This window comes from Acipenser ruthenus, chromosome 15 (assembly GCF_902713425.1).
Source record: "Acipenser ruthenus chromosome 15, fAciRut3.2 maternal haplotype, whole genome shotgun sequence".
Classification (NCBI taxonomy): Eukaryota; Metazoa; Chordata; class Actinopteri; order Acipenseriformes; family Acipenseridae; genus Acipenser; species Acipenser ruthenus.
This window is the reverse complement of record NC_081203.1, coordinates 33,351,419-33,364,001: the sequence shown is the minus strand read 5'-3', so window position 1 is coordinate 33,364,001 and position 12,583 is coordinate 33,351,419. Positions and strand designations below refer to the sequence as shown.

Genomic DNA, 12,583 nt, shown 5'->3' with positions numbered 1-12,583 from the left:
TTGTGTCTTGCTTGTTTGTAACATCAATTCATTGTTCGTCCAGTCTGTCATTGGATTTGAATAAATGCAAGACATATTCCAATATGAGCTCCACTTAAACGATCCCTCCCCAGTGCTGAATATCAATATTACTCGGTGCTAGAACACCCACTGCTTGTTGTATAAAGGACACTGTAATTATTGCTAGTGAGTCAAGAAAATATTAGTTTTATGAAAAATGCAAACAAGAATGTAAAGGGATACTAATGCTTTAAAATAAATTATAATTTTTGTAGATATTATACATTATTTTCATTTTGAGTTGGGTGAAGCCCATTTATCCTGCCACAGCACTGTAGTTTAATGCCATGTTTCCATCTCCACCATGAAGCAAGGCTGTAGACCTCAATCCAGTATCAAATTAGGGCTACCACCGATTTACAGCTGCAATCTACAAACCAATATGTAACAGGCCAGTACCCAGTATGTATCACTGGGTCTTAGTTTCACAGGTTTGCCATTAATTCGACTTCCTCAAATATTTCACTATAAATAACTCGGCTCTACAGTCTACAGAAGCGTTTTTTTAAACCTGCCTCCCGCTTCCTTCACATCGGAAAATATGTGCAAAGCTTACCTTTAGCTGTGAGATTTCCTCCAGGATGGTCTTGTGACAAGTTTGTGTCATTTCCCAGTAAAAATGTACATAAATTATGTTCTCCTCTTAGGCCCAAGTATTTCTTCTCCACTCCCAATACCTTCCTTTGCTCCTCACATCTCGTTTCAAGCTCCAGTTCTCTCACTGTTATGCAGACTTTCCCAGCCACATCCATTGGCCATGCATGTTACCGAGCTTCTCACCCAATACTCCCCTGCACAAGATGGAGGCACTTGCAATGTTCCCGATGCTTTCTTTGCCAAACCTAACTGGTAGTTTTATTGTATTGCGCTGGTGGTGTTTCTTTCTTTGTGATTGACAGTTTTCTATGTATGCTAAAGAGAATCCATCTAACACTATACTCTTGACTACCTTCTGTACCAACAAAATAGTTCAGCATTGTTTCCTTTATGCAATGTATATATAATAAATAGTTCAGCATTGTTTCCTTTATGCAATGTATATATATTAAATAGTTCAGCATTGTTTCCTTTATGCAATGTATATATATTAAATAGTTCAGCATTGTTTCCTTTATGCAATGTATATATATATATTTTTTTACATTTTACACAGCATGCAACACTAAAGCAAGTAGTGAAACCAGGTCAAATTTACGCTGCCTTCCTTTTTTCATTAAACTTTGTTTTTGCTTCTCTACAGTAGCACTTGCATGACTTTGTGCACTGATGAGGATGATGATGCTGATGCATTGGCTGCGGAGAGCTGCTCTTCTTGCAATGCTATAGATGTGCTGGTTCTATTGAGCGACTTTATAATGCCCTTTCTAGTGAAGCTGGTTATGGTAAAACCAGGCAAGATCCAAAGGTAATAAATAATACAGAGTTGAAAATTGTATGTGTTCTGGCTGCACATAGAAAATGCATTGGATACAGTCCACAGACAAGAAATTAATGTGACAAGTGAAATATACAAAATACTGTACTGGCAACTGGAAGACATGAAGAGAGGGCAAGCTGAAGGCAAGATCTACTCTGAGCCAATCCAACTCCATTCTTCAAATGAACAGATTCTTATAAAAGCAACTCTGAAAACCACACATCTCAAAATATAACTTTATTAATTTACAAGCCGTACATTCAACTGTGCACAGCCCATAGACGATGTGTTTCATTAACAGCAGCAGCAAACATTCAGCAGCCCTGGACTTCTTCTGAACCGCTGCAGTGCCTGGATGCTGACCGAAGACTTGAGGGATTTCACTTACTGGCAAAGGCCATGATCTGTTCCTGAACGGACAAGCAAAGGGAGTAAAGAATTATAAAAAATAGATGAATTTGGGGCACACAGGTTCTCAAAATCTTTAAGGACTGATCTGGTTTGGAACGAAAACAATTTTACACCAAAAAAATTAATAAAACATGATAAAATGTAAATTGAAGCATTCGGAGAGGACTACAAAAGCATGCATGGGGTGTATCTGTGGTGGAAACTTGCACTTCACCACCGTCCCTGCCGTACCTCGAGGGGGGGTGGGGGGGGGAGGGACATTCTGCCTTCCAGTTCACACAAGCCACTTTCGGGAATTCATCATCAAAGTTAGAAATACCACAGTTCATAACCCCGTGGTGGTCTAGCAAATTACATACATTTTTTGCGAGTCAAGGGCTTTGAAAGAAACCATGTAATCACACACAACCGCAACTTACTTTTAAAGGAGGAACAGCACTGGTGGCTTGCAGTCCGAGTGTTCTGAGGAGGACAAAGGGAGCCATCTTGGTGGAGTAGAGTCTCTTCAGGATGTCAATGGCAGCCATCATGGGCAGGTTGTGTCTCTGGCGCTCGGTCTCATATTCCAGCAGGTGTCGTGTGGCTCCTAGGGAAGGAAAAACAGAGTCAGAAAGCCGGACATCACGTCATCACGAGACCAACTTGGCTTTAATGCACCTTAATTCAAGAGCTCCTACGAGTCCGGACTGAGCTCACTTTGAACTCGTCTACTTACCCAGGTCTCTTCCGTCGAAGGCTGCTTGGCTCAAGTGTCGAGTGAGGCATGCCACATCCCCGAAGCCCAGGTTCACTCCTTGGCCAGCCAAAGGGTGTACCCTGTGGGCAGCGTCCCTGCATAAAGACCCAGGCAACTTTGTTAATTTGCAAGCTACCCGTCACCTGACTGCATCATGAATATCCTTGTGCGCATAACCACAGTACATGTGGGGATCTGTTGTCACATGCAAACAGATATCTAACTAAGAAAACTAAGACAGAATAGTCTAAAAATAAATCTGCATTAGTTTCCTAATACTTTCCTCTTTTAAAATTCTATTCTCGTAATATTCACAAAGTATTTCATTGCTCTCATTAGCACCCTGTATAAAATGACATACTTCTGTATTTTTACACCCTTTAAAATGACTTCAAATAACTATGAAAAAAAAGTAGAACAGGCACGTGTGCAATTAACAATTAAACCATTATTATTATTACTAGATAAATAACAAACTCCTTATGGGTCCTTGAATTAAACTTTTGGGTAGTTTGTTACTAGTTTTGCAAAAAATATGCAGATTGCATTCTGGTTGCAATGCCTGGCTTCGCCTGCTCATGCACAGCATGGCTACGAGTGCATTTCGGGTCATTTTATTTTCTTATAATGCAATTTCATGGCGCAATAAATGGTATCAGTTGTCATGAATATGAACCTCACTGAAAATGAGACTGCAATATAAAATGTATGATTGTTTTTATTGGAGTTCTTTCATGTGAATGATTGTGGGAAGCCAAGAGCAGCATGTGGTGCAGTTCAGTTTTAGCCCTGCATACACACTGTTCTCAGGGCCGCCACAATAATTCCAAAACAGAAGGCCAATAAAAATAACCATGAACTAATTATAAATCTTGCACTTCTCTTTAAATATGCCTAGAGAGTCTTTCCACACACCAGAACTCTACCATGAGCTACCCGACCCCCTCGTTTGAACTTTCTCCTCAAAATTAACGTGGATATTCTTCTCTCGCAATGCAGAGCTCTAGGCTGAGCAATCATTGCTCGTACTGCCTGCTTCAGCAACACAGTTTGACAACACTACTGCAATGATAGGGTGATAAAATGATAGGGTGACAGAGTGAGCTCCTGGATTTAGTAGTACTGCCTACCCAATGAGAGCCACTCTGTGCCGAATGTACTCGGAGGCATGCCCCAGGCCCAGGGGGAACATGGCTTTGCTTTTGGGGCCGACGCGAGAGACGCTAGGAGGCAGCTGGCGTGGCGAGGTACCGGAGGGCATGAGCAGGGACAAGGCAGATCTGAACACGGTACCCGCTGTGTGAATCAGCTCGGAGTGGTTCTCATTGCTCCACTGTGAAAAGAGAAAAGCTTTCTGTCAATTACTGTACAGCAGCGTGCACATTTAATACAACACCCCACTGCTTCTGTTGTTTTGATTTGTTGTGCATATGAAATCAAACCACTAAAATTGTAAAATTGTAAAAATAGTCAAGTTAGTGATTGTCTAATTTAATTGAGGACTTTAATAGGCCACACATGCAATTCATTTTAAACAGTAAGAGAAAAGGAACACAGAGCCACAAACGGTAAAATGCAGACTTTGTTTAAGATGCCTAATCAAAAGCACAAAGTGGTCTAACATTTTCACACAAGTGTCTATTGTTTATATATCACTGAGTAATGATCGAAAATTGAAATTCTCTGTTTTCATGCAGGTAGATATATAAAAGAATATAAATGACAAATCTTGAGGTGTTCTAATAAAATGTACACACTACTGTATGTCAATTCCAGTTAATAAATACAGGCACATACAGTACAGGGATGATTATTACTTTTCTTTCTGCAAATTCACAAGGTTTCTATGGATACCCTGGTTTGTCAGCAAAAGGCAAGTTTTAATTATTTCTATTTAGTTCAAACACATACAGCGTAGCTGCCAAATGAAGGGCAGCGTCAACCGCAGCACACATTTAATAACCCAGCGCTGCACACAAGAGCACATTCTCATTCTCCAGCTGCTTTCAGAGTAGCCTTCGCCTGTCACACACGCAGCTCGTATTTTAAGCAAGAGGAAAACCACCAGCACTAAATTATACGAACAGCGGAATCTCTCTGCCATTCACTTTGATTGGGATTCCAGGTCCTGTTACCCTGCCAGGGCACAACACGGTACACTTTGGATAAAATAAAATAAATTTAAACATGCCACAGCATTAGGGTTGAAGTCATACCGAGAAAGAAAGCAGCAATGTTACCGACTTCTTCATTGAAATCCAAGACCTTAAATTGAATGTAGCTAACAATAATAATAAAAAAATAAAAACATCCAGAGAGCACTCATTTTCATTTTTCAAACCCGGCACCTGGCACTACATTAGATCAGAGAGTTGGTTTCCAGTGCCTTCTGGGCACGGTTTCCAGTGCATTCTGAGCATGTCAGTCAACAGGGGAAGCAGCTGGTTGGTTAATGACAGGAAAAAGCCGTTGCGGGTGAAATGACCAAGGCTTGCACACAGTGATTTCTTTAACCTGGTGTAGTACATTACAGTTTAAAAAAAAACACAATGATGTGTCCATACAGAACCATACGTGCACAACAGACCAGATTGATGGAGTTCTTTCATTAGCTGTGATCTATTCATGCTGTATAATATCCACTCATACACTCTATGCACCCCCCAGAGATCGCTAATTCAGCCAAGTTTATACAAGCCAAGTTAAAGGGATAATTATCTATATTTTCCTTATATTTAATGTCTTACCCGTTTCATAAACAATGTGTGTTCTGTATGATTATCTATCTTTTCTGCTTTGCTCACTATTTACAAAACTTTTGCAAAAAAAACATTACAGAAAGAAAAACTCCTCAACACTGACAAGCTTCTTCAACACACTTTAGAAACTCCGCCTCAAGGAGTCTATTGGGAGGCAATTTTTACAGAGACTGTTCATAAGCATGACCAAGAAGGATCTAAGCAGGAACAGCAATAGAGAATTATACAGATCACATAGAAGGATATGAAACAGGATAACATGTTAAAAATGGTATAAAAAGAAGTGGATTCAATTTGCCCAAATGAGGTGACCCACGCCTTCCACTTCTTGTGACTGAAAACCACAAAGCTCTTGTGAACTCGGTCTCTAGCATGAGTTCATATCTCAACCCTGCTGCCACAACTCTAATATGACCTCTTTAATCATTCGAATTCAAGACACCGGCAACACTTATTAAATCACCACAATGGCTCACCCGCGATGAGTCGACGGTATAGACTTACAAATGCAGAGTTGATTGCATCAACAAAGCTCTCATCGTCCAACGCGAGCAGGTCCGTTGCGTGCTGATGGGTGGTGGACCACACCAGCGAGCTTGCACTGTCTGATAACTTTCGCAGACGAGGGGGAAAAAAAAAGAAAAAAAGAAATGAAACAATTCCACAGGCAAATCTTTCAAAGTCTTAATGACCCACTGTTGCGTAGAAACCAGGTTTAATAGATACCACAGCCTTCCATTGTCTGATACATTTTACAGATGGAGAGGGATCAAAGCTAGACACTTGCACAGATCACTGCTGACAACTTTAATGATGCTCTCTGTTGCATAGAAACATGTACAAATATTTATGTGTTCTGACAAATTATTACTATGTAACTCTTGGAAAACCTTGTTAAAATGCATACATATTAAATATTGTTGTTGCAAGGGATTAGATTAATTGGGAGCGGAAAATCCTATAGTAAATGCCTTAAAATTTGAAAATCTTGAACTAACAGGAGCTTAGTTAAAATAAGCAGCCTAATGCAGTACAAGCAATAATAATAATAATAATAATAATAATAATAATACATATAAATAAATTGTCTTACTGGAAGCAATGCAATTGGTCCAGTGGGCAGGAACCTTTGCCAAGCAACATTGTTTTCTGTTGGCTACAAATAAATAAATAAATAAATAAATAAATAAATAAATAAATACATATTATAAAAATATCACTACAACCACAGCACGGAAATAGGCGAGGAATTAATAACAACTACAACAAAAAAAAAAAAAATTATAAAAACGATTTGTGATAAAAAGGTGGCAAACATCACGGGAATGGCATCTGGGATAGAACAGGAAACGAGATGTGCAGAGCATGAAACCAAAGTCACATGACCACAATATGGCAGCCACCTTAGGCGACAAGTCAAAGACAATGCCATGTTTGATTATTGCAGAGGATTTCCACAGACCCGAAAGTCAGAATGTCAAACGGAAATGAGATATTAGGAGTTTGCAGGAGATTAACAATCGCATATACGGTCCCTTCGTAATACAGTGCACATGACTACACTTAATTACACACTATGAATGCTTGCCCAAGGCTCTTACCTCGAACATAAACAAACCTCTGTGTTACCACCGAAAAACAAACTGGTGCTTGTGGTTCAAATCGTAACACACTGCCCACGAAAAACCTGGACTTCCTCCACCTACCAGCAGCGAGTGTGGCACTGCTAGCTGTAAGCAGCGATATTGTTCACCGAGATGCAACACCAATTTCATCCTTTAAATGTCCTGGGTAAATTCTCTCCAGGGAAGCACAGGGCAGCTCTTTCATACCATTGCTACATTCTTATTACTCATATAGATTTTGAAGTGTGCTCTGTTACGTGCTTATAGACACCTTCACAATTGTGTTACCAACGCAAGCAAAATACTGCATACAATCTGGGTTCTTCAGACAACGTTTTGGTCTGTAGGAATGTACCTCAGACAGGTGAAGCACCGCGACCACGGCGCTCTGCTCGTAATTCCACTGGACTGTCTGCATTCCGGCTGCTTTTCGTACCGTGGAGTTGGGTCCATCAGCCCCAATCTTTGCAAAAAAAAACAACAAAATATATTAAAAAAATTAAAATGAATACAATCTGGTATAGCAACCTACATTTTGTTTGCTGCTTTGGAAGTTGGACAGGAGTCCCAAAAATCATTGGACAATGAGGCGCCAATGTATTTTCAGTTTTTAGAAACTGTTATATCATTAATATGGAATACCATTATAAAAAATAATAAAAAGAAAGCAAAACTACTACTTTTTTCCATTTTCAATAGGTGTACTTACAACAAAATGATATTATCAGGAAAATGATCCCCCTCACATACTGGTGCTCTATGTGGATGCAGTAAACAGTGGACATGCAGTTCATGTGTCTATAGTTAATGACACAGACGATATTAAATGCATCTCTGGTTTGAATGGGAATGGATTCGCTGTTGTTCTAATGCTGACCAGCAGTTTGGTTTGCAGTTGCTGCCCACTCGCCAGCTCCACCTGCACCCAGGGATTGGACTCGGCAGTCTGGTAGGGGAGAGGCCAGGTGTACCTCACCGCTCTGCTTCTGTACTGAACCTTCACTTGATCTGTGAACACAGCACATTGCCTATTAAAGTGTGCGCACCGACACGCGCTCTTAAATCACTCCACACATTTAGAAGGGTTTGGACGCCAGGGCTTGGCTGCGACTAATTCAGAGCACAACTGCACACAACCACATAAGTACCACTAATTTTACCAACTAACAGAGATTGACAATTCTGAAACAGGCTTGGGTAACCACACCTGGCAACATTAATAGCGCTTAGCTAGAAGTCATCCGTGACATGCCATCCTGGTGCCAGCACTGCACGGTTTTACTCCACTTTCCATGCACCGTGCCAGAAGCGTTTAGCATGACCGGTTGAGTACACTGAATCCATTGCCTGCTGCCTGTCAAAACAGTTTAGTCCAGCATGTAATGTTCTTTCTTTTTTAGTTTTGTTGCTTTGTTCCAAAATATCAAATTATTTTGTATACTATATTAAGGTTATGTGCACACCAGAATTATGGACTGGAAAAATAAAAACAACTATACAGTAATCATAACAGTAATACAACACCAATGTTTTGATGCACTATCCCAGAGAAATTATTGAGAGCTTTTATTTAAAGAAACTTAACAAGCATGTGGTAGCATAACGTCGGGCAGTGGCGCCTTGCTATTGAACAGAAGTACAATACACTGGCACGGCCCTCGGAAATGAGAGGCTGTGCGCACAACAGCAAAACAGCTGTGGCCCCAAAGCCAAAGTACCGAGTCCTAAATGTTGTCACGTTTGGTTGTCTTTCTTATTATTTACCTTGGATTTTATGTCCGGTATTGCAGGGTACAGTCACCTTATCAGGGAACTATTCTGAAATGATGTTGCTGTGTAAATGTTACAGGAAGGATCTGTACTATGTGACATGCCATGTGATTGCTTGTGCAGTATAGAAGGCCTAGAGCAGTTTGGGGTGATTTAGTTGGCTGGAATGTGTGTATCTGACAAGTTAGAGCGCTTGTATCCAGATTTTTTTAAATGTTTCACATTGTGCTTTGCTCTACTAGTTGATTCGTTGCACAGCCTGGTAGCCCCTGAAAGCACCCCAGCGTACCGCACCTACCTGAAACCGCATCAAGCTGTTTTGTCAAGGCAGCCATGACAACATCGTTCTCTACAACGTAACCCATTTCATCTTCCAGGTTCTCCTTATCAAAAGTGATCATCGCGTCGGAACAGGCATCCCAGACCTGGGGAAAAATGATCAGCGGTTTAGTATCCACAACTATTAAGAATGGCGAGCCATTAATATCAATCTGATGACAGACGTTTCATTATCAAAATGGCTCCGGATTGCTAGTAATTTGACACTAACCAACGTTACATTTTCAAAGAATGGCCCAGCAGCTGTGGAAACTTCGCCTTTATAAAACAGGAGCCTCGACTGCTAAACGACCTGTTTCCACTGAAACTCATTTCCAGACCCTACTGTTCCGGTCATTGGCTAGACCACCCCCGAAGGAAGTTTAATTTTTTCTGCATATCAAAATACGATAAAATGTTGTTTTTTTGTTTATTTATTTATTTTAACCCCAGGAATGTGTAAAAACAGACTCTAGTAATGCTGACAGAACATTCTGGAAACATGACTTATTTGCAACCTCGCAATGTTGAGGTTAACTGGCACAGTGCACTGGGGCGATTACTATATGGTTACTGCACTGCCCCAATGTTTAAAATCTCCTGCCAGAGCATCACAGCATGCCATCATTAAAGTAACCGCTGTAAGTTATGGGAGAGGTATATCACAGTACCTAATTTACCATGGCATGCCTAACCCCAACAGCGACCACAGCGTTTCTTATTTGGTACAAAAAGGCCACATCTTAACGTGAAGGCCACATTACAGCCGCAGCTGTAAACCACTTTGCTGCTGACGCCGGCAGTCCACTTCACTTTAATCTTTTTTTCACATGGATTTATAGCAGCAGAAAGAGGTGGGGGCGGGGCGGGGGGACTCTTATTTTAGACCTTTTATTTGTTTCCTCTTTTTCTTCACATCGGATCCTGATTTAAACACTTGTGTTTTTACGGACAGATCAGAGAATGTGCCTGGCCTGTAATAGTCCAAACTACCGCTACAGTTTAAATGCATCTCGCTCCAGAGCTGATATCCAGACGGGCACTCAGCCTTTGATGCCATTATAAATATATACCACAGAACGTACTGAATGTTCAGTTCAACCACAAACCAGTCGCTCTTCCATATGAGGAGTTTCATGTCCTTCAGAAAATGATACAGTGGGTTATGATTACACATATAGATTCAGGTTAACGTTATTCCTTATTAAATATGGCACTCCTGGCATTGAAGCCAGCAGAACACAAGGTACCCCTCACTGTTATAGTGGTGGAATATGCACAGTAGAAATAGATTGATTCAAGTGTAGAGTTTGGGTTTCAAGTTGATAAATTTTGACATGAACCTGTAGGGCTCTGCAGATTTGATCTTTCCCAGCTATTCTTGTAAATCTATTTTAAAAAACCCACCAGGTTTTCATTTCAGATTGATGTGGACACACTGTATGCACTAAGCAATGGTTCTCTATTCACAAAACTGGACTGCTATTCCTAAAACAAAAAGCAGTGTTTCAAAACCATACCAAAAAAAAAACACAATGCACCTTGTAACCAAGACATATTGCACCTTGAACGAGTGTTAAGAATGTGATCAGAAAATCAGCATGACAGCTCCCTGAACTTTAAAACTGAAGAGGTCTTACCTGCATCCTATTGAAAGGCTTGCATCTCATGTTAAGAATGTGATCCCAGGCACCAATACCTACAAATAAATCATGTACATATTAGACAACCGCATTTACATTGGAATCCTGGTCTCTGCGGCAGCACAGCTTATTACAGATTCACTATCAATTCAGCCATCAAGTGTACAGATAATGGGAGTAGAAGAGTGCAGACAGTATTCTCTTTGTGCAGTCAGAGCAGTGTCTCTTGGGCAGTCCTGTAGCTGTACACACCGCTGAGAAGAGTCGCAGATCCAGGGCTGATAGAGCTGACTCTGGTGCTGTAGCTCTCTGGCACTTCAAACTCTTTCTTGTTACCAGCTTCTAACAAGAGGATCTTCTTTCCTTGTAAATTTGGATCAAAACCTGTGGAAGAGGAAAAACTAACCAATAAATGCCCCACCAACAACTTCATACTATAATCCCCAAAATGAAAGTTTCTTAGCAAGCTGCATTGTGTATATGTATATCATACATCTGCTGATTTGGCATGGAAACCCCCTATTTAGTTTTAAATGATGATACTCAGCTAGTTTATGCGCATGAGGATTCATGAATAATGTGTTTCAATGTTACAATGTTTGTTTGTTTTTTTCCTGATTTAGTTGCCCTCTAGATTTAAAACACTTTACATCTTCCATGTTTTGTTATTATTATTATTATTATTATTATTATTATTATTATTATTATTATTATTATTATTATTTATTTTTTTATTTATTTATTTTTTACAAAAAAACAGACATGAAGCACAGTGTACACAAAGTGTCTATTTCAATCTATTTAAACATTTTCAGAACAATTTAAGATGCATCCCCAAACACCAAATCTATAATTTGTGTTATTTAAGTGGTTTTTATTTGTTTTCAGTAATTCTGCTGTTTTCACATAAGTATATACTCACTATCAATTTAAACGTTAAAGTTGCCCCTGTGCATAGTGCGGGTGTAGCTTGTAGTAAACGTAATTACAGTCAAGCATTCTTTCACTGAAAAACATGAAACCTCGTGTAGTTTCGTGTTTATTCATAGTTGTGCAATCTCAGAGTTAAAACCAAACAAACACCGAGGTTAAAGTATTTAAAACCAGCGGTGCTGTAAAGCTATTGCAAAAGTAGCTAGCAACACGTCGCTATATTTATAACTTACCCAAAGAGCATGCCATGGCTGTGCCCACCATTCCCCCTCCTGAAACAATGACATCATAAACACTGTCAGTATCACTGCTCGCTGCAGCTGTGCCCTCGCTCGTACCCTCTTCGTTCCCCGAGCTGCTGAACCCCCTTAATGACCTAACCCCCCTGAAACAGGGTACAGAAACACACCTCCTCCCCCCACCACACACACCCAACCTGACTCCTGTCAGAAAGTACATGATGCAAAAACGTGTTTTTAAAAAAAATATCGATTTGCACCGCTGTTGCTGTATTTAATCTTGGTAGTAAATTATATGGCGATGAGTTGTTTTTTCACAGAACAGTTTTTTGCTTATGTCCAACTACAGCGGGTATTGTCACATTGCTTCCATATTGTGTTGCTATACACAAAGGTCAAATATAACCTTTAGAAACACTTCCTGCTCAACACCAGCCAATCAGGAAGACGGCTGTAGGGAGATTAGTTTAAAGAGACAGTCTCGTTAAAAAAAAACAAAAACAAAAAACTGACGTATGGTTATAAAGTTATGTTCCTTCACCAGAGATACAATGATTAATTCATCGGACCTAAGGTGATAACGTGTCAAACTTTAACCAGTTTTCTGAAACTGAACACGACAGTTCACGTGGACATAATCACAACTGAGCAAGCTTTTCAGAAGCATACATT

General features: G+C 40.1%; 1 protein-coding gene across 1 annotated transcript; it reads right to left on the bottom strand.

Moving 5' to 3' along the window:
* Positions 1-1,697: 1,697 nt before the first annotated feature.
* Positions 1,698-12,322, bottom strand: LOC117422049 (ubiquinone biosynthesis monooxygenase COQ6, mitochondrial-like). Its single transcript, XM_034927321.2, has 12 exons — positions 11,906-12,322; positions 10,992-11,123; positions 10,737-10,795; positions 9,077-9,203; positions 7,886-8,016; positions 7,364-7,471; positions 6,477-6,539; positions 5,888-5,995; positions 3,755-3,957; positions 2,604-2,719; positions 2,308-2,474; positions 1,698-1,887 (listed from the first exon to the last, which is right to left on the bottom strand). The coding sequence occupies exons 1-12, from the start codon at positions 12,129-12,131 to the stop codon at positions 1,858-1,860; spliced, it is 1,470 nt and encodes a 489-aa protein (XP_034783212.2). The 5' UTR covers positions 12,132-12,322; the 3' UTR covers positions 1,698-1,857.
* Positions 12,323-12,583: the final 261 nt, after the last annotated feature.

What these genes read in the sequence shown, in the direction of transcription:
- LOC117422049 (XM_034927321.2), bottom strand. Translation starts at nt 12,131, where the DNA reads ATGTACTTTCTGACAGGAGTCAGGTTGGGTGTGTGTGGTGGGGGGAGG. An exon ending in CGGTGCTTCACCTGTCTGAG is followed by an intron (nt 6,540 to 7,363) that starts GTACATTCCTAC and finishes ATTTATTTGTAG; the next exon opens with CCAACAGAAAACAATGTTGC. An exon ending in ATGCAATCAACTCTGCATTT is followed by an intron (nt 3,958 to 5,887) that starts GTAAGTCTATAC and finishes CTCTTTTCACAG; the next exon opens with TGGAGCAATGAGAACCACTC.